Raw genomic sequence first — 26,094 nt, 5'->3', positions numbered from 1 at the left:
GTGAGTGACCAATTGATCAAAAATACAAAAGGCTGTGAAAGTCTGATTTAAAGTTTCTCATGAAAACTGTCAACATTTATAGGTCATGTCACAAAATCAAAGAAAAATAAATAAATATAATTTTTTTTAATAAGCAAATGAAGTCTATTTTTAGCAAAAAAAGATTTTTTTTAATTGTGACATTTTCATTCAAATTAAAAGCAAACTCTCCCCCACTTGTAAGTGCTGTAATGCAAAAAAAATCTAATTCTCAATGCTATCATTTGTTAAAATCCTGAATTTTTTTTTTTTAAATGGTAGTAAGTATACAATGTAATGCGTGTATATTGCAATGCAGTAGTGTAAATCTGAGGCATAGTTGTCATGAAAATAATGTCACAATGCAAAAAAGTTTGACAACATTGTGCAAGTTAAAGCAAACATTTTTCTTGTATTTAACATCACATTTTAACCTCCCACTTTCAAACCACTAACAATATAAAAACCTGTGTGATTTTATAGTCTGTTTTTAGACCCAGTTTCTGCATGGCTCTTGAGTTTCATAACTGGCAAAATGCATGACATTCGTAATCCTACATGAATACCAAACTGACACTTTTCTATACTATTATAATAAAGCTCTAGTCACATTTTGAGTACAGCTTTGACCATAACTCTCAGTCTTATGCTGCATGTAGCTTCTGCCAGCTCTCGTTCTTTACAGTGCTTTAGTTTCTCCTCCATCTTCATTCATTAGGTGTTGCCTGTTGGCCCAGATCAGGCTGGCACGCCACCCACAGAGCACCTACCACCCTTCCCAGGACCTTGTTTAACTCAGGTGCCCTTCTCTCTCTCTCTCTCTCTCTCTCTCTCTCTCTCTCTCTTTATATAGTTACATTCCTGTAAAACATAAGAGCATGAGTAAAGATTTGGAATCGCATAAGAATCAAACCTCTGCATGGCGTAGCTTTCCTTTGAGGCCGGTTAGGAGCATGACCTGTGACACTCATTAACTCTGACTCGCTACTCTTTCTCTTTTTCTCTGCCTTTGTTGAGTGGAGAACAGGAAAGATGTGATTTCAAAAAACATCATCACACATGAAGCATTTTCAGTGTTTTGTCTCATGTTCTAGTATCGGGACTGTAATAAAACCTCAAACTCATTTGTTAATAATAGTTTTATGATAGTTAAAACTAAGGAAAGATGAAACCGCTTTTTTGTCCCCTTGTAAGATTTTAAAGAGCTGTTTTATAAATGCAGTCATACTAGTTTAGATAGATTACATTTGCTTTTTTTTTTAAGTGCGTTGATATGCTGAATTTGCCTGTTTTTTGTTTTGAGATTTGCTTCTATTCTGACTCTTTGACTTCCCCTTTTTGAGTGTAATTTTTCTCCCCTAAATGTCAGTGATTTGTCATCGTCTTTTAGCATGTCGTGGGTCAATTCTCAGTTAATCAAAGTCATTTAGATGTTATATAATCTTCCTTGCTCCAAATTGAACTCTGCTTGAATTCATGTCATACTCAGAGAAAATCCTTCCCTTCTGCTTAAGGCGATTCGTACTAAATGCAAGAGACTTTCTCTGATCCTGTAGATTTGATGTGATATTTTTCATCTATCACTTGTGAATAGAAAACTTACAGTGATAGGAGTCAGCCAACCTGTACAAAACGTTTCAAGAACCGCAGTGCATGGACCAATTGAAGGATTTGCTCTCCATCTCATAAATACGTAGTGGAACATGAAAGGAAGCCTCACCTTGGATTAAAAGCATTTAGTTCTTCCAGGCAGTGGTCATCTGACACTTTACTTACTGTAAGAGATCATCTCATGCAGAAGTTAATAAGATACATGGTTCCCCTGCTGTATTTGTGTGCACTTGCCATGAGTAATAAGTGTACGAGTCTGCATGTGTTTGTTTCTTGGGGCTAAGTGAACTTGACTAATTGCCGAAATGGATTATTTAGTCCCAGCAGCCCCTGGAGGATCTGGATGCCCAGCTGAGACGGGCGCTGAGTCCAGAAACGGTCCCAATCAGTAGTGTCACGCACCAGGTACACGCACACTAACACAAGTCTGGCCGAAAAAAACACCAGCACACGTGGATTAAGTGCCGGATCTGTCTGATTTGATTTATTTCATTTAAAGATTCAAAATAACGCCACTGGAACTTTCCATACACAAAGAGCAGATAAAAGAAATGGTTCTCAAATCGAATTAGCTCCTCTGATTTATTGATCTATACATAATTTTTTAAAATCTGTATGCATTTATAATTATCTGATTTATGATAATATATAATATATATATAATTTTTTTGTTTTTTATTTGCACATTATCTACAGGTATATGTCTGTGATCTTATTTTCATCCTTTTTTGTCCCTGTAGTCGTCTCTCACTGGGATCCCAACTGGAGGACAGCCAGGTATGTGCTGCCAATTTTACTTTAACCTGTTCTTTAAACAATGGGTTGCTAAAAACTTGAGCCTGTTCTCATATTACATGAACTCATTATCAGCTCTGCTTATTAATCATAATTCTCTCACAGGTTCGTTTTCTTTGGATGATGAGCCAGCAGCTGCACCTGCAGCTGGAGGATACAAACTGGGACGATTCCAGGTAACTTGCATTTGCAATGCAATGACAGGAATAGGATTTTCAGTGTTTGAGTATGACACCAGGTGGCAATCTTGATCTCTCTTTTGTTCAGGTGTCAGCGGCTCCTGATGAGAACGCCCTGCAGGCTCCCACCACCTCCCATGACTCATCCTCCACATCTTCTTCCTCCACCACCACCTCCTCTTCATCCTCCTCCTCCACTCTCTCTAGCCCTGAGAACACGTTACACAGAACCTCCTCTCCCCTTAGAGACACGAAAGTAGATGAGATTGATGGCCTCCCTGCTCTCCCCAACCGGACGACAACCCATCCCCAGCCCACCACCATTGGCCGTTTCCAGGTGACCACCAAGACGGACACGAAGGTGGGGCGTTTCTCAGTGAGCAGATCACAGGACGAGGCTCTTGTGGCTAGCTTACAAACCCCAGAACCTCAGCCAGCACCTCCAGCCCATCCAGCTGTTGGGAACGGTCCAAGTCCCGGGAACCTCAACAACTCGGTCAGCTCCTACTTCAGCAGCGACAATGACTCAGAGTTTGAAGATGAAGACTTTAAGAGAGAAGTCAGCAAGCTGAGGGAGAAGTATGTTTGTTTTTGATTAAGATATTGTAACGGGTGTTGGAACTGAGTAACGTATTAAAGATATGTGGAGTAAACGTAACTTCCTTATTGTCCTCCTAGGCACATGATGGAGAGTCAGGCTCTGTACACCCGGCAGAAGGCAGAGATTGAAGCACTGTTCACTCGCTTGGGCAAAGCACCTCCCGCCATGGTCAACCCTCCCGTTGTAAACCCAGCCGGCCGCAGACGACGTCCCACCAAGAGCAAAAGCAGCAAATCTAGCCGCAGCAGCTCACAGGGCAGCAAGAGTCCTGTACTGCCAGGTATTTACTTGTTCTGCTTTTCCTTTCTGTGCAAATCCAGGGGTTGGATTCCAGAAACATTCTTAAAAATTATATTCTTCTTAACTGGTATTTTCTTCTTATTTTCTGTCTTAAAGTGTAAGTTCACCCAAAAATGAAAATTAGCCCATAAATTACTCACCCTCAAGGCATCCTAGGTGTATGTGACTTTCTTCTTTCAGATGAATCCAGTCGAACTAGTATTAAAAATTGTCTTTGAGCTTTCAAGCTGTTTAATGGCACTCAGCGGGTGTTGCAGTGCATCAGTCCAAGAGAAGTTAAATAAAAATCGGCCATACATAAAAAAAAAGTGTCTCACATGGCTCCGGGGGATGAACAAAGGCCTCCTGTAGCGAATCGATGCATTTTTGTAAGAAAAATTATCCATATTTAAAATGTAATAATCACTTTAATGTAGCTTGCGCTCACTGTTGTAAACAGAAGCAGTTCCGGGGGAATGACATATGAGGTCGGCTTTGCACATGCGCTGCTCAGAAGTGACGTACGCGGAAGCGCAGGGGATAGATCAAAACAAAACAATGGTCACTAATTAGAAGTAAAAAACGAGGATTTGTAAAGAAGAATGTCAGGATTTCTATATAAGCTAAGAGGAGACTGTTTTTCCTTTTCTAAAGTAAGGAAACTTTGCTTCCTTTGCTCCTGTTTACAAATGTTGGTTTTCACGAGACTCACCGGCGCATGCGCAGCACTGACCTCATACGTCATCCTCCCGGAGCTGCTTCAGTCTACAACTGTTGGCGCTAGCTAGATTAAAGTGATTATTACCTTTTAAATATGGATATTTTTCGCTACAGGAGGCCTTTGTTCACCCCCCGGAGCCATGTGAGACACTTTTTATTATGGATGGGTGCTTTCTATTTCACTTCTTTTGGACTGAAGCACTGCAACAACCACTGACTGCCATTAAACAGCTTGAAAGATCAAAGACCATATTTAATAAAACTCCGACTGGATTACTCTAGACTGGAAAGTCATATACACCTAGGATGCCTTGAGGGTGAGTAATTTATGGGGTAATTTTCATTTTTGGGTGAACTAACCCTTTGAGAGTGAAGTTAAGAAGAAAAGTTTTTGGGATTACAGAATATTTCTTAAGAATGTTAAATTTCTTCTATGGACAAAACCTTTGAAAAAAGAAAAGTCAGAAAAAATCCGTAAAATAATTTTGTGAAAAACTGAGCTACTCTACATCTTGGATGGCAAGATGTAAGCAAATTTTCATCTTTGAGTGTACTAGTCCTTGAAGAATTTTTCAGAAACTGCACTTATGAAATTTCTTAACTACTTCTATAAGAAGATTTTTCGAATTCAGCCCCTGCAACTTCTAAATAAAATCTGTGTTTGTGTCCTGGCTCTGATCAGCGCTTCTATATGCATGTGTGTTTTTGTCTGTGGTCTTACAGCAACCAGCACTTTATCCGCGCAGAGCGCTCCCTCTGTGTATCAGCCTCAGCAGGCCTTCCTGGCCCCTGGGGGGATGATAGATGGGGGGAGCAGCCCTCTGCTTCAGTCCTTCAAACCCTCCCCTTCTAGTGAGAACCTCTGCTCCGCTTACACCAGTGACGCCACGCTCTCTGTGCCCAGTTTGTGTGTCACCTCGCAAGGTAAAAATAAAGAAACCTAACACATCACGGCCCTAAGCTTGACCATGTGTTTTGTTTTGTTTCTTGAAACACAAAGTAACAAAGATAAATTGACATTAGGGGTGGGCAATAAGCACACAAAAAAAAACATTCTCACAATTTGGTCTATAACAATATCACAGTGTCCACATTTTTATGTAAATTGCAAAGTAAAACTTTTAAAACATATTTTAAACACTGAAATTAAATACATTTGTTGTAGTTACAATGAAATGAATTTATAAAAAATATTTAATAAATCAATCTTAAATTGAATTTTAAAAAATCTTAAATTATTTCTATTAAATCCAACCTTTATCGACAAAATTATTATTTTATAAAGTTTTTTTATTAATTAGATTTCTCTCTTAGTTTAAAATGGTAAGCATGGTAAGCATTTGCTAATTTTGAAATAAGGGACAACTGTTGGTGCTTCATCTTCTTCTTTGCAAATTTATGCCAGAAATGTGGGTATTTATGACTAATTTCAATCCGTATATCGCCCACTCCTAATTAACATAGGTCATGTTCACAAAGCAGCAGAGTACGGTTGTCAATCCTGTATTTGAGTCATTAATACAGTTACGTTTACACCCGTAAATTTTCAGGACTCACAACCGCATTCTCGTAAAACCTGCACTGTATGAATGGAACAGGATTGGACAACTAATTGTCTGTCACGTCATACAGTGCAAGAGAGAGCTGCTCTGCTGCACAAACGAGTGTCTACTGTGTGTTGCGTGTTTTCATGTGTGGTTTTGGTAACTAACAGTGATGGAGAATAAGAGCTGTGTGTCAAGTTTTAGATTCTGTCGCTGCTCCCGTCAGTTCTGTGTTCTACGCACATATTAATACAAATATAAAAGCTGCTGTCGGTTAATGAAGATTTGACGGATGACCTCGCGGCTCGATTGGACTCCTGCCGTGTCAAAAAGTGATAAGACTTTTTAGTTAAATGGACGTCGGCATGATCTTGGATATCACTTTGGTCACTGTCGCTATGGTTACTGATAAGGAATATAGGCTTGACTCCTGTTGCACGTTCAACCAGACACAGTATTCAAGACTGTTAAGTTGCTGTGTGAACGGGACATTTCGAGAGTCACACCAGTAAGTAAATGTGGTTGTCAATCCCAAAAACTGACAGTGTGAACGTAGCCATTGTTTACTTTTGGTTTTGTCATTTTTTTGGATGTTTTAGTCACATAAACCAGCTGTGACTGATTGAGTCTTGCACATTTGGGGAGAAAACTTCAGAATGACACAGTGGAAAGAAACTTTTGTCCAGCAGTCATTCAAATGTCATTTTGCCCTCTGATGTTCTTATGGTTTTTGTGGTGGTTCGTATCGGCCCTATTTGTGGTAGTGCAGGTGAATCAGCTCTGAACATAGGAATATTTGTTTTGCCTATCTGAGAAAATGCACGCTTTGGTTTGGATGAAGCTGCAGGGCTGATGCTTGTGCTTCCAGGGGCACTTTTCTTCCTCTTCTTTTCCGTACAGCACAACGCTCACCCACCCAGGGCCACTCCTCCCCTCCTTTACTTTTCACTCTTTCTATCTGTCAGGAATTCATGGCTTACTGACCTCTGTTACCATTCTCACTGTGTATTTGTATATGTTTCCCTTCTCTCTCTCTCTCTCTCACTGTCTCTCCCTCTGTTCCATCTCTCTCTTTCTCTTTCCCTCTTTTTGTACCACAGGCTGTGTAAAGTTCAGCTGTGGGTTGGAGAGAGTGACCTTCAAACCAAGTGGCAGGAGGACGCGTTTTCTGAGTACGCCCTGCTTGGCTCTTTGTGTGTAACGCTTTTTCTTTTGTCTCTTTCCTGCAATGTAATGTGATTAGTTCTTGAATCTGCCAAGCCTTCTAATTGGCTGATCATCTCAGACATTGTGTAATGAACTTTAAAAACAACTTAATATCCCGTTATATCCCCTTAATATCGTTCATATCCCATTATGCACTAGTGTAACCTATGAGGTCAGGTAATTATTTCTAATTCAACTGTGTTCACAACTGACACTTTGTCTTTTGTAATTCATCTTATTAGTTTTAAAAAAAATTCCCTCATATTTGTTTCAGCTTGGTTTAACATAATAACAAAATGTCAAAATTGCTAAAGATAATTACTAATAATTTAAAAGATGAATAACATGCTGCATTTTACAGTGTCCCAAAGCAATAGGGCTTGTATTTTAGAAAGCAGGAAAATGCACATCACTTTCACAATGAGATCTTTTTATGACTGAATGCCATAAACAACTTTGTCCAGTTATTGTAATTATAGCTAAAAATTTGAATGTGCAGAGTCCATATACTGGTAAAACTTCAAGGTAAGCTTGTGAATGCTGTCATTACTTAATAAAAATGTATCATGTATACTAATAATGAACATCATTTATTAATATAGGTATAAGTTGTATAAATCAGTATTAGTTAATATATTATGAAGAAAACACAGATTAACAGTGAAGAGTAGCAGAGTAGTACAGTGCATTTATAAATAAACATTAGCCTAGATTAATAAATTGTGTATAATAGTTTAATAGTTTATTTTCTTAGTTTTTAATATAATTAATATTTAATTTATAGTTATATATTGTATAATTTCTCTTTATTCAGTGTAAGTTATCTTACTATTTCATCTTCATTTAGTTGCCAAGGCATATATAGGCATATATAATATATATTTTTTTTTTTTTTTTTTTTTTTTTTTTTTTTAACTTTTTTTCAATTACCAAAAATGTGTGATTTTTAATCGTTTTAGTTTACAATAAGATTGTTAGTTTGTTAGTTCATGATAATGCAAAAACTAATTACTTTATTGTAAATTGTTAGCCATATAGTATTATCATTATAATGTTTTTGCAGTATTGATTGGCTGTAACTTTTCTGACACATGCAGTGTGGACCTGCAACTTATAATTCTCATTTCTTTATATTATTTACGTAGTAATTTACACACATTTTTAGAAAATAAATCTCTTGAAAGGAGTGAACTGAAAACAGCTGACACAGTGACTAATATTTCTCCAAACTAGGCAAGTCACTGCATCTATCTTAAATCTGAATAGTTTTTCCTTAGTCCTTCATCTTTGTTTTATTAAAAGAATTATAATAATAATTCACGTCCCTCAGTGCAGATAAAGTACTTCCACACATCATCTCACATCTTTTTTAGCTGCCCTCACAATGTTCATACAAATGATCACTGGCTTTGGCCACAGACACAATAGTCACAACCATATGAGAACCTTCCTCCGCTCACCCTGCCTTCACTGAGTATCAACAGCCATCAGGGCTTGAATTCAGGTTTTAGACTAGCATGTTCTGATACACTCCCATAATGCACTGTGTTGGACGTGGAGTTACTGTAACACTGATTCTCTCCAATCCCACCGTTCTCTCCATGCTTCAGGGAAGATGGTGAAAAAAGTGTGCCCCTGCAACCAACTTTGTAGTAATTATCTCTTTTTTTTTTTTTTACATCCTTCACTCTCTTTCCTGTCGTCACCTCTCGCTTCATGTCCTATGACCTGTTGAAACTGGTTTTCCGGCTAAGCTCTCAGGCTGACTTGAGCATTCTTTCCTGTGATGACCCATTCATGTGTTTATAAGTGTGGCATGTCACGTATGTTTTCACTCTCAAATGAAACTCACACATACACACTGTCCTAAATTTGAAACTGAACCAGAAATCACTCTAGATAAACGCCTCGCCATGCGCCGACGCAACACTGACTAATGCACTCTAAATGGACGCGTCTGAGCACTCATCCCATTATGCACAAGTCAATTTGAAGCCCCAGACTCCCTTCTGCACTCTTCCTTTATCCCCTTAAGACTCATCCTGCTTAACTGCACATCGACCTCATCCTGTTTGGATGGAGTTTCTCACCAGTTACAAGGGTCTAATGAGACCTGGCTGATTTCCCCTTCGCTGTGCACAAGGCGTAATCACTATCCAATGCACAAGTCACCGTATTGAGGGAATACAGCTCACATTTTGCACACAGAAAGGTAGGTTTTCACAGAGGATTTCGTGATTATATTGAACAAAGTGAATGGAAGTCATCCGGTAAATGCTGAAGTCAAGCTGTGTGTGGCGTCTCCACCTCGCTCTTACCCTTTTTCCACCAGATGGTGCTAGTGCTTGGCTGGTGTAACATTTTTATTTATCTATATTCAGATTTTATGAATATTGTAACATAAACAATATTTAATTATTAAAAGAAGTATCTTATGTTCACCCAGGCAGCATATATTTAATTAGAAATACAGTATTATTGTGAAACATTATTACAACTTGAAATAACTTTTCTACTTTAACATATTTTGAAATCTATTTTATTCCTGAATTTTCAGCATCATTACTCCAGTCTTCAGTGTCACATGATTATTGTAATATGCTGATTTAATGTAGAAGAATCATTTCTTCTTATAATTAATATTGAAAATGGTTGTTCTGCTTAATACTTTTGTGAAACACTAAAAATAGTTTCAGATTATTTGATTAATAGAAAGTTCAAAAGTACAGCATTTAGTTGAAATACTGTAAAAATCTCTTTTGATCAATTTAATGTCCTTGCAAAAAAAAGTATTAATTTCTCTAAAAAATAAAAACAAAACGAATAATTCTTTTTAGACACGTTATTTTTAGATTTATGATTAAATGTAAATTAGTATTTAATTAATAAAATGAAAATTAAATTTAGTACAAATTCTACCATAACGCATAAATACTTAAATTAGTCTAATTCAGAATAGTTTTATTTTTACACATTATAATATTGACAAGACTTTTTGCATTACAGTCCTTATAATTGCTTAATTTTAATTTAAAAAAAAGAAATAAAATAAAATAGAACAGCTTTTGAAATGGAAATCTTTTGTAACATAAATATTTAAATGGTCACTTTTGATCAGTTTTATCTATCTTTAAACCACTACATGTATAAACCACTTTTCCTTCAGTGGAAATTTGTAAAACTGGGCCAAATTGGCCACCAGTACCAGCATGGTGGAAAAGGAGTAGCTATCTTTCAAAGCATGGCTTGCGCTTTACTACTTTGGCCAGAATTCCTTTTGGTGCTTCAGTCTTGGCACAATGTGTTGGTTTTTTTTTTTTTGTTGTTGTTGCTGCATTCTGGAGGGGCTGTGTTCACCATCCTAACAGGTCTTATCTGTGTCGCTGGATGATATTTGTGCCATTTGTATTTAACCGTGTAAATTTTGATTTAGAAAATAACTGTGTTCCCCCATCAGCTTTATTTTTGACTTACAGTATTTTTTCAAGTGCATCAGCTCTTTGTTTTTCAACGGATATGTGTAAATAAATAAATGGCCAATCAGTTTATGTCAGTGCATGTTTAAAGAAAGTTATCTCTTAGTCATGACAGTGATGCGTCTTACGAAGGAGCTGAGGCATTTCCATTCATTTAGCAAATTTTTCATCTTGCTTCACATTAACTGCTCAGTAAACAGAGCTTTTTGGTAAAAAAAATAAAATAAAATAAAAAGTACCACATAATCCTCACTGCAATGCTTTGTGTTTAATAAAGAGCCTTATTTTCTCATACTTCCTGCTAATATTAATGTGCTATCAAGATTCGTCCTAGTTTAGCCAATGGTACTAATCAACTATCTAATTACACTTCTGAATAGTAGCTGTTGAAAGTGTCATAATTTTGAGACATTGCAGTTCACTTTAATCTAATACTGGAGCTCATGGTAAATCCATTTCCTCTTGTGTTGCAATAAAAACAGCCATGGCAAGCATGATAATGAAGCCCAGGCAGATGTGAAGCACTAGAGCACCAGACATGGTGTTTTAATACTGTCTTTTTTTGCAGACTGGAGTCAGAGTGATAAAAGCGTCACTTTAGCATCAGAGCAGATGCCCAGGTGCTCGATAGGGCCTCACTGCCATGACTTTTTTTGTATACACATATTATTATATTATACAGTTGTGCTCTAATGTTTACATACCCTTTGTATAATCTGTGATATGTTTTGCATATATTCAAATATAGGAGATTAAAATAAAAAAAGCTTTTTTTATTTAGTACTGTCCTGAAGATCCTGCATAACAGATATTTTAATCAATAAATAAATCAAAACAGCAGCTAAAATTGAATAATTGTTAATTTTCAAACCATTTAGTTATATAGTATTTATAAAGTATTATATATTTTGTTGTTAATTTATTGATTATAGTATTTATTATTTTTTGTTGATTTATTTTGTTGTTTTAAGTTGTTTTTTTTTATTTAAGTTGGTTTTTTTTTTTTTTTCTATTAGTTTTTTTTTTTTCAGGTTAAAATTTGATTTTGAAGTTAAATGTACTTTTGATTCTCACATGTCATGTCAAATCTGTTTAATTAAAAAAAAAAATCTGAATCAGGTCAAACCAAGGCAGAACAATTTTTTTTTTTTAAATAAAACATTTTGCAGATTATGTAACGCGTATGTAATTTTAACGTGAGAAACTGTATATGTAACTGTATATATAACTGTATATATAATATAGTCTGTGTGGCTTCAGATTGTATCAGCTGTTTCAGTGTGACGCGTTTTGGACTGACTTCCTTTTTACGATCGTCTTCTCTCTTCCTCTCTTTCTCTTCGCTCAGGGACGAGCAGCACCAACACAGTGGCGGGAAACGGTCAGAATCTAAACCAGCCGCCCGTCTCTCAGTCCCAGAGCTGCAAGGGCATGTTCACAGACGAGCTGCACAAATTGGTGGACAACTGGGCCAGGGACGCTATGACCCTGTCGCAGGGCAAGAGAGGCCCCAAGCACCAACAACAAGTGGCTCCTCAGGGCCACAGCTACGAAGTAAGACTTTGTTCTGGAGAAAATCACAGTTGAAACAGAACATCTAAATCAGGAGTTTACAACTCTCAGGCCCTTCAAGGTTCACATTCCTGCAGAGTTTAGATCCGATCCTAGAGTTTAGATCCGATCCTAATCGAACACTCTACAGAAAAGTGGACCTCGAGAGTGGAGAATCCCTGCTCTTAATAAATGTTTTTCCTTTCTCCTGTTCTCAGATGGTTCCTCCTACCAACATGAGTCGTAAGTACTCGGCTCCAGGCCAGCTGTGCCCAAGCATCGCTTCAACTCTGAGCAGCCACCCGCCCATGCCCAACACTCCCGCTACCTCTTTGGGGGCCCTGAAGGGCTCCTTGTGTCCCACGCCGCAGTACGGCTACCCCTCCGCACCTTACAGCACCCAGTGGGCTGGATCGGCCACACACACCCAGGCCGGTCTGCTGGCCACCTCACAACCCCTGGGACAGTATCCCCAGGTTCCCACCCCTTTACAGACCTTCCACGTCAGCACTTTGCAAAAGTCAGTCAGCCACCCAGGTGGACCCAACCTGAAGACCACGTAGGACAGGGCCTAGCCATGCCAGGCCTAAATAACTCTCGAATTGGGGGAAGGAAGGGGGATGGATTGGGCAAGAGTTTGTTTGCATTGCAGAGATTCTGTCACACAAGTTTCCTTTGGGATGGTTGAGGAAGAAGATGCCAGAATCCTCCTGCATGCTCACAGATATGCCACGGGGATGATGCACAACGATGCAAAGGATAAGAGAAGATGAAAATAAAACAACGGACACTTGTGTGCAATGTTACGTGGCCAAAGAAGGTGTGACCATTTTTATTGTTAAGGTGTGTAGTGATGGCATCCTTCACCACCCAGCCCCAAACATTTGTCAAGGGGTTCAAGGTTTGCTGACCTAAAATGGAATAGATGCCACTGGCATCCATCTGTATGTCCTCCTGATAAATTCATACATCAAGCATATCAACAAACTGAGGTCGGGTGGGTGACGGTGAGCAGCAAAGAGTCAAACCTAGTGTCCTTGTTCCCCTCTTGCCCTAAACCCTCTGCTGCAATGCCATGGAATAATGCAATAATTACAATGGTAGAAAAAAGCCCATTTTAAAACACAGGACGTGGCCTTCGTTAGATAAAATGACAAAATCCATGTACAGATTTCCTTTGTTTTTAAATTGGGTTATGAGGGTTTTGATTTCATTCATTGGTTGGTTGCTGGTTGGTTGGTTAGTTGGTTTTTCTTCCCTATGCCCTTCAAGCCGGCCTTGTGTAGCAGAATATTAGAGACAGTTATTTTTTATTTTGTCATGTTTAGAGGCCTTTCAGCTGCCCCCCGAGGTTTGTTCTACAAAGCTTCTACAAGCAACCCATCAAGCTTGTTCACACTCATACCGTCCTCTTCCGGTTTTCTCATCAGGCCACAATGGTGGATAAAATCAGTTGGATTGGGGTTTGGATACGAAACTGGAGGTCACAGGATTTGTCGCCTTGGAGACCTGCGAAGCTTTAAATCTATGGCTAATTATCAGCTGTTTGTGATCATGGCAGCATTAGGGGCCTCTTACGATAGTTTGATTGAGACATTCAAATAAGTTATGTTCTGTATGGACCTGTATTTACTCATCAGTTATTGATGTTGAAACACTGTGATTATTACAAATGTTGTTGGACAACATTAGATAAGAAAAGTAAACAAAAAAAAAAAAACATGAAATTTTAGAGGGGTTTGGATATTAGCGTTCATGAGATGTAAGGCTAGCTATTTCATTATTCACATCGTATTGGAGACACTTTAACCCCTTTTTCCCCCTTTGTACTTTCTTTATATTATTAGATAAATGTGAATGTAAAATGGATTCAGTTAATGTACTTGAAGAAACAAATCTTTCGCTCTTTCCCTACACCCAGTGAGCTGTCTGAAGATTCTAGTGCCTTGCATTATTTTTGTGTTTTTGTTTTTTGGAGTTGGGGTTGATGTTAGACAGCAGAGAGTCTCAAGCGTTGCACTTGGTTGGAGTGCTGGTCTTTGGACTTCACAGAGGGTGAACATTAATATATTGCAGAAATGAGGTGCTGTTTTGGATGAAACCGTTTCAGATACTTCGTCAATCTACCTTAGTGTGCAAGTGTAAGTGTGCCTGTCATCACTGCACCCTTTCTAGAGTAGAAGAGTCATTTAAAATGCTATTGACAACCAGTCTTTGTTTTCCAGATGGATTCTTAAAAAGGTGTGAACGGTTCTTGTGAAGGTGAAGGATCGGCTCAGATAGAAGTGCAGGACGAGGAAAGTTAGTATGCATGGGATAGTATGTTGTAAGTATTTCAAAACCACCAGTAGCTTAGATGTTTTTCCAGCACTGCTTACTTGGGTTTGACACCATCCAGTGTCAAACCCTCTCTGGTGTGCGTAGAGAGACACGTTTTAGCAACAGATGTGAAGGAAAGTGTAACTTCATGAGCGAGAAAAGGACCAGAAAGGTGGGAAAAGACAGTTAGCAACCCTCACAGATACAAGAACGCTACTCTCTGCCAACAGCACTGTTGAAGACTAAATCTCGCTGGTTTCTCATCAATCCGCTTCTTTTGAACTCTCACTGCCCATGTAAGTTCTCAAGTCACTGTACTGGCAACGGCCTTTGGTTTTATGGCAGATCAGTAGCTTCATTTTAGGGGATCTCAACTCTCTCTTTTTGTAGCAGTCAGTCAGATCACTCTTGTAAATGCTTTGGTTTATTCAAAATACTAGACCTGCAGTGTCAAACTCACTTTTATGAATAGATGAATAGTGAACAGTGCTGAATCACCAGAAACAAATGTACAGATCCTTAGAGCATTTTATTTGGGGTACAAAAACGTAGTGGAGATGCTCTCATTAAATTAACTAATGAAAGGACGTAGATTACAACTCGTTACATACTGCTTAGTGTGCCGTCTGCGTGAAACGTCTGGTACAGGAACTTCACTTTAGGTCAGCTGTACAGTTTAGATTCTCAACTGGATCTCTATATTTAAAATACGATCGTTTTATCTTTATCTCTTGCTTTGTACACAGTGCTTTACCCGTAGACAGCTAGTTTTTACCCACTTTGCCGTTTGGTTCGTTCAAACTGTGAACACATCAGAAGGTCTTTAACAAAGAGGTCCAACCTGCTCAGAGTTCAGACTAATGAAATCTGTGTAATGCTACCTTCTGAGTGCCATGTCCCTGTTCTAGATATGATGCAAGTGTTAATTTGCTCTCGCTGTAAGAAACAGGTCCCCCTGTTTGACTGTAGAGGGCGCTAATGTAACTGCAGTGCAGGATATACAACAAAATGAGATTTACCTCTGACCTCTGATGTAAATGATACAGCACCTTCGAAAATGTAAAAAAAAAAAAAAACCTTTTTCTTTATCATTCACTTTGTATTTTTTTTTTAAATGCGTTTGTAGCGTGCTGATGTGCGTACCAGCCATTCAGTATCGATAGACATTCAGTTTGATGAAACTTTTTTTTTTTTTTTTTTTTTTTTGCATGAGACTAGTTACAGAGATTAAAATGCACACATACTCACTCAAAAAGTATCTTATTGAATGAATCCCTCCTTACTAGTCGCTCTCCTGTGGAAAGAAATACAACAGAACAATGTTTACTTAATGCTACTGACCTGTCATTAAGTTATTTTGTTTTGTACTGCTATCTGATCCGCTTGTTTTGCTGTCTTTTAAGTTTCTAGATTTCCTCTGGCGACTTTCATTCAGTGTTTTTTTTTTCTCTCCATATGACATTTAACATTGTACAAAATGTTAAAAGAGTTACTTCAAATGAAAACCAAACAAAAACATGTAGGGAATCATCGGCAATGTTTAACTGTATGTTTTGCACTAAGTATAGGATGTTCAAGCTTCATATAAAACTGCGCTTTGCGCTCCAATAAAACAGCATTTGTTACCCTATTTGTAAACTTAATAAAAGTCATTTCAATAAATTAAGCTTGCCTCTGCTTCTCAATTCACAATGGATGCTGGATTAGTTATCATGCAGTGCAGATAAATTGATGAAATTGAATGATATTTAAGTGCATTTTATATCAGTTACTCTATGATGTCTTTACTACTGCACTCTGTTATTTGTACCCACCATTAAATATGTCATATACTGTATGTCCAATAATTATTTGTGTTCATACTATCCAAACTGCATGTAATGTAGAAAGAGAATGAGTTGTTTTGGTTGAAAGTATCTTTGAGTGAGTGTTGATTCTGTTTGAAGGTGAATGACACGCACTTTGTACACATGAACTCTGCCCTGTCCTCCTAAATGTGTACGTGCATTACATGTTGGTGTCTTGGGGGAGTCGTAGCCCAGTGGTTAGAGAGTTTGACTCCTAACCCTAAGGGGTTCGAGTCTCAGGCCGGCAATACCACGACTGAGGTGCCCTTGAGCAAGGCACCGAACCCCCAGCTGCTCCCCGGGCGCTGCAGCATAAATGGCTGCCCACTGCTCTGGGGTGTGTTCACTGCTGTGTGAGTGCACTTTGGATGGGTTCAATGCAGAACACGAATTCTGAGTATGGGTCACCATACTTGGCTGTATGTCACATCACTTAATATTGGTGACATTTTGGATTCTGAGTCAGACCAGCAATCAGTCAATTGAGAACTTTGCAGTTCCATATCATTTTTACATGCTTTCACAAATACAGTAACCAAGAAAACTTTTTACATTACTTTTTTTTATGATATGAATACTTGTTTTAACAAAATTTCTTCACTGCTTAGTAATATTCAAAAGGCTTATTATGTGGTCCAACCAACATGCAATATGTCATCCTAAATTAGCCCATCATTTAAACTTTTTTGAAAATGCATTATGAAAGGTTTAACTTAAAAAAAATTATAAAATATTTTTGAGAGTAATGTTTTTTTAGATGGTTGCCCCACATGATTCTTTAGGGTCAGTATCTTACGCTTTTCTTGAAAATGGTATTAAGGTAAAAAAAAAAAAACGGAACTCAACATGAACATATAAATAGTACACTTCTAAGAATTTGGTATGTGTTTCAAACAAAAAAATAAATAAAAAATTTCAAACACTGGGACTGTTTATGCCCCAGTGTTTTCTGTTTTCTGCTTCAATGATTTCTGGGGATAACATTTTATACACTCTTGGCAGCTTGACATGTAAACAGGCCAACACAAACTTAACACAGATACGCATGATACCACCTGATCACGTACTGGAAGACTGTACTGGCTTTATAAAGGGGGTGAGAATCACAAACCATTTATATGGAATCTAATACAGGCGAGGTAAAGCATCTTTAATACTCAGCTTCTTGACACTTTTAAGACACAATATTGTGTTTACATTGCAATATTTGTGTTTTACGTCTTCAACTGAACATGTATTCTTTCTGACAGCCATGGCAGTGTTTGATCATCTTGGGCTGGTGTCTCTGGCGGCGCTGATGCTGGCGTCTCAGCTGGACTTCACCAGTGCTGCTGTTCGGGTGTTTGGCTTACATGCCAGCAACCTCTATGGTGATCCTGCCGGAAACGATCCTGATCCATACGTTAAGGTCTGGTGTGGCTCTTATTTTGGAGGGATGTCAGAATTTCACAGGGATACCGCTAATCCTTCATGGTTTGCCGAGTTCAACTTTCCAAAGTGCAAGGTAAAGGAGAACCTGAAATTTCAGGTATGGGACAAAGACTTGATTTCTGATGACCACTTGGGCACATGTTTAAGACGGGTGCAAAATGGGTCTATCAGCAGCACTTGTCATCTGCAATATGGAGTCCTGTTTTACAACTATGAAGTGACATAAATCTGTTCCAGACCAGCATTTTTTGAAGCTGCTTTGAAACAAACCTCCACTGCAACAAGCCTGATAGTAATAAAATAGAACAGCATTGAATGTTTGCACTGATATTTGTTCATCTAAATCTACTGCTGACATACTTTTCTTCTTAAGGGAAATGCTTTAATAATTACTAACAAAATATACAAATAAATGTATTAAATCATAGTTCCCTCTGTTCTTCACTTCATTACATGGTGGGAATAAAGTTTATCAGGTTGTTGAGAGTAAAGATATATGGAAGCTTGTTTCTGAATAAACAATAATAATAAAAAAGGTCATTTTGTCATTTCTTACTTTTTTCTCCATTTGCATTATCTCACAATTCAAATTTTATAATTTGCAGTTGCATGTTTATGTCTCACAATTCAGACTTTTTTTTTTTTCAGAATTGCAAGTTTGTATCTGCCCATCGTAAGATTTTTTTTAAACAGCTGATTATACGGCTTTTGATACTTAAGTGCATTAATTAATTATTTGTGCCCACCTTCAGTATGCTTCAGTATTGGTCTTATGAAGTATTCTAATTTGTTGAGATAGGGAATTGGTGGGTTAGGGTTATGCTTTAGTAGGCCTACTGTAAATCCGTGGCTTTATCAGATCTCTCCAGAATTGGCTGGAGGAGGGTGAGCAGAATTCTGCCTATTTCTTTAGGTTGGAAAGTCAGCAACTATGTATTGATAGGAAAATAACTAATGACTTTAATTGCAGATTGTTGTGCTAAGTTCTTTAATGATTTATATTTTTCCAAATTCTGCCAGCAGAATTTTTTTATTCTTAATTCTCACATAAAATGAATAGCCTTGTGATGAATCAGGATATAATCAGGGTATCATCCCAATTGTTTTTTTAATTTAACATTGAAATATTATGAACTTACTTCATACCTGCACTCACAACTAGAAATAAACCAGAGATGATTCTATCAGTGTCAGAAATTTACTTTCCCATTAGGGGCAACTGGTTTTATCCATTTAAACAGAATGTCATATTAGGCCTAAATATGTATGTCATCCTTAATGTTAAATTCTTAAATGTTAATGTTAAATTAGAATACATGTAATATGACAATAGGCTGTTACCAATTAAATCAGATTAATCAAGTAGGCCTATTTACAGTTTAATGCTGATCAGAGGGCTGTACATGCCTTTACATAGCAATTACAACTGTATAATGAAATGAGATTAATGTTTTATACACCATTTTTAACAGAAATATGTAATGACAAAATGAAATGATAGGCCTACTTTATGATACTAATGAAAGTAATATCGCCACTAGGTGGCGGTAAGTCACTGTGTTAGGCTAATAAAAAAGCCTTTTATTCAATCTATTCGTTCAAGATTCTGATTCATTCAGGAATAAATTCAAGTGTCTGTCTTTAATAATTGGTCACTGAATTGTCTATAATAATGGGTCTTTCTGTGACTGGTTTGATGACGTCAAGAAAATATCCCAATAGCCCATTCACATCTGAGAAATACTATCCTTACCCATCATGCCACACAATGTAACTGTAAAAATAATGTAAATATGTAACTTCACATAATTCTGTACATATTTGTTTACATTTAAATAAAAACTCTTGACCCTCTACTTGCTCTGTCTATTCGTTTTTTAACTAGGCTACTTGTTTTTCATAAAAAAGACTTGCTTTCTATATTCTGTATATTTCTATTCTATCTGCTTGTTTTCTTTGTGTGTGTGTGTGTGTGTGTGTGTGTGTGTGTGTGTGTGTGTGTGTGTGTGTGTGTGTGTGTGTGTGTGTGTGTGTGTGTGTGTGTGTGCAGTAGTCAACATTTGAAATGGATCAAATCCTTTAATCAAAGTTGTCCTAATACCTAAAACCAAAATGCGTCCTTGTCTTAGGACAACTTTGATTAACTTTTTTGATCCACTTCAAATGTTGACTAATTTATATATATATATATATAATATATATATATATATATATATATATATATATATATATATATATATATATATATATATATATATGTGGGCTATATGTGTATTTTTGCATTTGCATTTTATTGCTCTTTTGTTAGTTTTGACTGCTTTTATTGTCCTAAGTCGCTTTGGATAAAATCGTCTGCTACATGTAAATGTAATTATTAATGATCTATACTTAAAATTTCCACCATAGCAAAACAAGTGGTTAGCGATATTTCAAAGGACATTTTTCTTATATCGTGTTATATTGTTATTGTACATAATTATGTATATGATCTCTAAAGAAAAATAGTGTTCTTTAGCCCCGCAATGAATACGCAGAAGTGACCGCATATTGGAGAGCCTACAGTATTCTAATGTTCCAAATATAAATGTTTGCGCTCTACTTTAACACTGGGTTGTGTTATAAGCCTAAACCATAAATATTTGACTGAAACCTGTCTATTAATATCTGTTTGCATTAACTGTTTGACATGTTTTAACTGTTGCCCCATCTTCTACTTCTCAAACCTCGTACTTTCTATGGTATAGTGCTGGGAAACACGAAGGATCAATGTGCTTTGCGTGTTACCCATCGCGTGTTGGAAGTGGTGTGTACCACAGTTTGCTTTGCCGATTGCGAAACGTGATTGGTAAACAGTTTGCCAGAATATACCCTGACCACGGGGGTGAGTAGCTGGGACGCTTACTTTCTGTTGACCGTTTTCATTTCATTTAGTTTCATTGCTTTTTGCTTACTTTACTGTTATTTGAATGTTACAATAAACCACCAGGATTTGCAGTGGAAAGCGTCATCCTTTACTCCCTCTACTCAGCCTCTTAGCGGTTCCTGGATGCCGCTATATGCGTGGTTCAGGCCCCCTTGAAGAAAGTTTTGATTTCCCTGATCTCCATACAGTACAGTATGTGCATTTTAAACACAATTTTAATTTTAATCGCTCTGAAAGGAAAACCTGAGATATTTCCTGTGCGCGGGATAGATGCTTATATGAAAGTAAGCATCCTTGAGATTGAGCGCAGTGAAGCATAACTTAAATTTCTCTTCCACTGAGAAAGCCATACCGATTTTGACATGATTATGGTGAGTAAATGACAACAAAGTTTCAGTTTTGGGGTGAACTAGTCCTTTATATGATTTTTAAGACTGTACTGCTACATGCTTTAGGGTTATTTACCCATAACCTCAAGAGAGCACATTAATAATATAGCCCATGTTTTGAAAATAATACGAACTTCAGAAAAGTATTTATTGGATTGAAGGCAGTTTTAACATACATATATATTTAGAGAAACCTGCCCCAAATCTAACTTACTAACCTTGCTTATCGAACATTATCTGTCTGTATCATGTGGGGCATTGAGAATAATGAAAATATAACTGAGGTTTCTTTAAGTCTTTAAAATAAGTTATTCTTTCAAAAACATTAATTTTAAACAAAAACATTTTTGCTACCAATAACATAATTCACCCACAAAAGAATAATTGATGTATGTATGTCAAACAGATTATATATTTTTTCATAATATTTGACAGTGATAAATTGTCTTAAAGCATCTTAAATTAATGCTGCGGTCATATAGGGTGTATTTAGAGTAAATCCAACCAGTCGGAACCAAAGCTACACATTAAATAGCGATCAATAGCATCCATTAAACTGTAACCAATCACACTGACAATGTACAGGGTTTATAGACCCGTGTTATTGAAGCATTATGTTTCATGCTGCTTGAAGGTAAAGCTATGGAACCACTAGTTCACTTATGGGGGGTTCTGGTATGGTTACTAGTCAACCGGCTCAGATGATGCAATCCATGATGTGGATCTGCAGGGAGTCCAGATCAGGTAGGACTTCCCCACATTTGGGACAAGCGTGATCTGGAATATTCTGCTGCCAGTCACCTGTGGAATAAAGAGGTCTGTGTTAATATCCCGATATGCAGTTACAAGTACAGTTGCACAAACTTGTACAACATGGACTCTTTAAGGTAAGGTACTACCTATACCTCCTTGCAGGTGATGTGGAGATGGTGGCCCTTGTGGATTGGCCCCACGTGACACATGTCTCCTTTGCATCTCACTCATGGAATGCCTGTAGCATGGAAAGTAAATTTCCATTTACAATATCACAGAGGTCACATGGGAGCAGGTACGTTTTTTGAAGTTTATGACAGACCTGCCAAGTGACTCCATCTCCTCCTGAAGCTGGGTGTTCTGTTTTTTCACATACTCCAGCTGAGTGGCCAAACGCTCTTTCTCTTCGTGAATCTTCTCCCGAGCTGCTCGTTCTGCGTAGAAATCCGAGGAATATATCTCTGCCTGTATGTGCACACACACACACACAAAAACAAAACACATAATAATAAATAATGATACAGATCGCAAAGACCTTTAAAAAGTGGGAGGATGCCAATTCAGTCATGCCACCACAAAATCGTTCGTACCTGAGCCTGGAAAACAGAGATGGTTTCTAGTTCCTTTTCCTTCTGGAAGATTTCCATCTTCATCTCGTCGATCTTCTGCTGTTTGTCTGCCAGCGCCTTTTCAGCCGTAGCAAACCTGGTTTGGAGGTCATCATACTCTTCCCGTGATACACAACCCTGATCATGCACATGCACAATGAGGTACGCAAGAAGGATGAACCACCAGCATACTCCAAATACTAAATGAACTGCCTTAAATCAAACTGTATTTAAGCATAAAAATATTTTTCTGCAAGCTTAATACTCCTTCAAAAATGAAGAGAATATTTATAGTTCATGGATGTACCTAAATAACAGTGTCTGGCCAAATACAAAAAATAAATGTAAGCCTTAAGGAAGTAAATGGGAATTTGAACCTCTCTCTTCTTTTTTTCCTCTTGGAGCTCATTGTAGTCTTCGAACAGCTTGGTATAGGCATCTTTCAGCTGGTTCAGGTTGTTCCTGGCAAAGAAAGATAACAGGATTATTATAAAAACACCATAAACACAATGTGCAACCGAACTGAGTCTATATTTCCCCCATGCAACTGTTCAAAAATGTGTTTTTTAGGCATCAGATGGGGGTAACAAGTTGCACCCACTTCTCATCCTGAGTTTTCTTCTGTTCCAGTTTAACAGCAGCCTGAAGGCTTTCCATCTGAACCCTCAGAGAGTCGTTCTCAGCCTGAGCCTTCTGTTTCTCTCCGAGCTGAATTCTCAGAGTACCTAGATCCTGCTCCAGATCTTTACACCTGCAGAGAGAACAGGAGATGTGAGAGCTAGGAAACATTGTAAGCACTGTAAAAGAAAGATCTGGTTTTCTGTATGAATTATTTATAAAATTCTAAGGTAAATTAGTATAAAAATAAAATCTTCATTTGCCATTGTGTTGATGCGTATAACAACAGACTATTAAACTTTAGGTGACCTTATACTGTATATTGAAACTAGATTTGCATTTACAGAAGGAACAATATCAAGTTTGAAAGCAGTGTATGATGAGCAATTTAGTCTCAATTTCACATTTAATATTTAGAAAAATACATAATACAAATCAATCTATATTTTAAATTAAAAAAAAAAATAATAATACATATATAAAACATATGTTTTTATTATTTAAATTTTTTTTTTTTTTTTATGATTTGATTTAATAAAAAAAAAAAAGCTGTGTATAGGTTTTTGGTGACTGGTGTTTCTGACCTGTCCTGCAAGTTTCTTTTCATGTTCTCAGCCTCGTCCAGTTTGACCTGAGCCTGTTTCAATTCACTACAGAGCTTCAACAACTGATCCTCCAGATTCTTCACCTCAGCGCTGGACTGGTGAAAACAAACATTGAAGAAAAAAAAATTGCTTCCTCATAATAAATGTAAATTCAAAGTTGTTTCAATTTCTTTCAGACAAGCCTGTCCTCGAAAACCACAGTCACATGGCTGTTCAAAAACACGGATAGCTATAAAAGTCTGATTATCCTACATTGATTTCAGTTGTACTGGGGAGAGATGTCTGTGTGCTGCTCTCAGCATGTTCCAGTCTATTCTCCAACTCGGTAATTCTGCAAATACACAATATGCGCATACAATAAAAGAAGCTCAAACACCTTAAGTTGGGTCTCTAAGACGGTATGTGAAATTCTGTCCTACCTCCCACGTGCCTCCTGAAGCGTTAGCTGAAGTCTCTCCTTCTCATCAGTCTCTGCTCTGAGGGAGTGAAGCAGCTGCCTCACTGTCTGTTCCTCCGACTCAGCCTTTGGCCTGCGTACACACACGTATTTGCTTAGTTATCAAATTGAGGACCTATTATAGGTTTCTACAATCACTACAGAATAACCATCACCCACATCCTAACTTTAACCCATAAAGGAAATTTTTGCATCTTAAAGAAGAAATTTGAATCCGTTTTCCAATTTAAGACAGCGTTTTTGACTGATCTAGCTCCATTTCTAGCTCACAAACTATACTACACACAAAAAAATGCAAATATGCATTTTCAAATTTATTTGCAATTCATTGCAAATTTATGCATAATTCTGCAGTGCTTACATGCTGAAAGCACATGGGTCCTTTGGCATATTGGGCAAATCTCTGGTCACTTTTAACTCATCTTCCTGTGAAAGAAAGCACAGAGCGTGACAAATTGAGCAACATAGTGTTGCTTCATTGGGATTGTGTGTGCGCGTGTGCATACTTACAGCTATTCTAATCTCAATGAAGGAGTCTCTAGGTGAACCTTGACCCATTTTGAGCTGGAGTTCAGAGTTCAGCGCTACCAGGTCATTCTTCTCAGCCTGAAGACGAGCAATCTGACCCCTCAGCGCCTCCAGTTCGGTGTGTAAACACTAAGGCAAATATCATTTAAGTCTTTTTAAACTGATTATATACTTCTGTGTGGTATGATTTTCCACAGTTTCTATCTTGTCTCACCTCAGCTCCACTTTTTTCACGCTCTTCCACTCGTTTCTTCAGCGCCTCGTTCTCCACATCCATAGCGTTCAGTCTGGTTTTGGCCTCCTCTAATCGTTGCTCCAGGAAGTCTCTCTCCTCCTTTTGCTTCTCCTTCCATGCTGACAGACCCTCAAATCTCTCCTTCATGGACAAGTTGGTTTGTTTCAGGGCTTCTGCGGGATACACATGAGGACATTGTGTTGTTGTGAGTGATGGAGTGAGACTGTGTAGTGTAATTATGACTGAAGTTGAAATCTCACCCTTCAGTTCTCTGTTCTCTTTGATCAGAGTGTTCATTTGCTGGAGGGTCTCTTCTAAACTGCCCAGATTCTCCGGGCCGGACCCGCGTGGGTGACTGATGTCCCCGTTCATCATCGATGAACCAGATGCCATGTTTCTGGAATCTGTTGAACTGAGTTATGAAATACCACAACAACTCAATAATGGTCTACGATCAAATATGCAATCATCAGCACAGAAATAAAAGTGAAACTTGGAGCGAACCAAAAATGTATGTGCTAGAGCTAGTATGTTCAAAATGCAAATAGTTCATCAAAAACGAACATTCGAATTGTATATAATATCATTTAGTAGGTCTAATAAGGTTATCAAGTTAAACCCAAGCTCGTTCTGATTGGTGGCAATGATTCAGTGCTTTGGAAGGAATGACTTTGCTTCTGTATCTGTACACAAACCTATCGTATGGCATCAAATAACTTTAGAATGACATTAATGTAAGTAGATGACACACATGTATGAGTGGCAAACAATGGTTCCCTTTAATTCCCCCGTGGGACTGAACGCTAATCTAAATGGTGACTGTTAAAATCCTACCTGGGACGTTTCATAATACATAACACGAGAAAACGAAAGTTAACTAGTACGTTTGCGGTTAACACTCGTTAAACTACGCCCTGATATGTTCCATAAGTACGCAACATGTTAATATATCTGGAGACGCCTTTTAAAGACATGCAATTTTAAATAACTCTACATTTAAGAGCATTGCGATACTCACCAAGCTTTCACTTGTTGTGTACACCAACTTGTTTTGAGAAATGCTGCGTTTCCTGATCCAGACGTCAGTGCAGCGCGCTGAACGCACAGATCTATGATCCAGAAGGATTGGTCTGTTTACAGTAAGCGTTATGCAAGTAAATGTCTATCCGATGCCATAAAGCTCTAGTCTCTGAAGACGTGTCCATGCACAGCACTGAAACAGCTGATGGTGAAGGCCAGGGATTTCCCTGCGCCTGTCCTGCTGAGGTCATCACGCATGACGCACCCAGAACTGGGGCAAAGGGAGGGGCTTCTCGCCGGATTTTAGTTAGTGTGTAACAGGTATACAAACACCTCAATATAATAATAACAACAACAATAGTAAATCAATATCGTTATAAC

At 37.8% G+C, this 26,094-nt stretch overlaps 3 protein-coding genes across 8 annotated transcripts in view; 2 read left to right on the top strand and 1 right to left on the bottom strand.

Moving 5' to 3' along the window:
- LOC109059713 (serine/threonine-protein kinase WNK1-like) overlaps positions 1–15,353 on the top strand; it is a 74,282-nt gene extending 58,929 nt beyond the window's left edge. For 5 of the 6 annotated variants that reach the window (XM_042738615.1, XM_042738624.1, XM_042738604.1 and 2 more), the window contains 11 exons: positions 737–817; positions 1,948–2,034; positions 2,370–2,406; positions 2,530–2,600; positions 2,692–3,182; positions 3,282–3,484; positions 4,927–5,127; positions 6,848–6,940; positions 8,564–8,605; positions 11,778–11,983; positions 12,199–15,353. In XM_042738615.1, coding sequence (XP_042594549.1) covers positions 737–817; positions 1,948–2,034; positions 2,370–2,406; positions 2,530–2,600; positions 2,692–3,182; positions 3,282–3,484; positions 4,927–5,127; positions 6,848–6,940; positions 8,564–8,605; positions 11,778–11,983; positions 12,199–12,543 — 1,857 coding nt within the window. In that variant the 3' untranslated portion in view covers positions 12,544–15,353. The remainder of the gene's footprint in view (positions 1–736; positions 818–1,947; positions 2,035–2,369; positions 2,407–2,529; positions 2,601–2,691; positions 3,183–3,281; positions 3,485–4,926; positions 5,128–6,847; positions 6,941–8,563; positions 8,606–11,777; positions 11,984–12,198) is intronic. The other variant, XM_042738595.1, reaches the window with a different exon arrangement.
- Positions 15,354–17,279: 1,926 nt separating this feature from the next.
- LOC109059742 (perforin-1-like) lies at positions 17,280–18,004 on the top strand. The gene is made up of 2 exons (XM_019076909.2): positions 17,280–17,285; positions 17,397–18,004. The coding sequence occupies exon 2, from the start codon at positions 17,399–17,401 to the stop codon at positions 17,801–17,803; it is 405 nt and encodes a 134-aa protein (XP_018932454.1). The 5' UTR covers positions 17,280–17,285; positions 17,397–17,398; the 3' UTR covers positions 17,804–18,004.
- Positions 18,005–21,023: 3,019 nt separating this feature from the next.
- Positions 21,024–25,946, bottom strand: LOC109059744 (optineurin). The gene is made up of 14 exons (XM_042738755.1): positions 25,712–25,946; positions 24,954–25,105; positions 24,673–24,866; positions 24,441–24,587; positions 24,292–24,356; positions 23,893–24,003; positions 23,726–23,804; positions 23,453–23,568; positions 22,852–23,001; positions 22,628–22,712; positions 22,233–22,388; positions 21,965–22,107; positions 21,795–21,880; positions 21,024–21,690 (listed from the first exon to the last, which is right to left on the bottom strand). The coding sequence occupies exons 2-14, from the start codon at positions 25,084–25,086 to the stop codon at positions 21,587–21,589; spliced, it is 1,569 nt and encodes a 522-aa protein (XP_042594689.1). The 5' UTR covers positions 25,087–25,105; positions 25,712–25,946; the 3' UTR covers positions 21,024–21,586.
- Positions 25,947–26,094: the final 148 nt, after the last annotated feature.

The sequence above is a fragment of the Cyprinus carpio genome, chromosome A4 (genome assembly GCF_018340385.1).
Source record: "Cyprinus carpio isolate SPL01 chromosome A4, ASM1834038v1, whole genome shotgun sequence".
Lineage (NCBI taxonomy): Eukaryota > Metazoa > Chordata > Actinopteri > Cypriniformes > Cyprinidae > Cyprinus > Cyprinus carpio.
Note: the sequence above shows the minus strand (reverse complement) of the source record. Positions and strands in the feature narration are given on the sequence as shown.

Coding starts and splice junctions, on each gene's coding strand:
- LOC109059742 (XM_019076909.2), top strand. CDS start 17,399: ATGGCAGTGTTTGATCATCTTGGGCTGGTGTCTCTGGCGGCGCTGATG.
- LOC109059744 (XM_042738755.1), bottom strand. CDS start 25,086: ATGGCATCTGGTTCATCGATGATGAACGGGGACATCAGTCACCCACGC. Junction 23,805..23,892: donor CTTCAGGAGGCACGTGGGAG/GTAGGACAGAAT, acceptor GTGTATTTGCAG/AATTACCGAGTTGGAGAATA. Junction 22,713..22,851: donor AAGAAAACTCAGGATGAGAA/GTGGGTGCAACT, acceptor TTTCTTTGCCAG/GAACAACCTGAACCAGCTGA.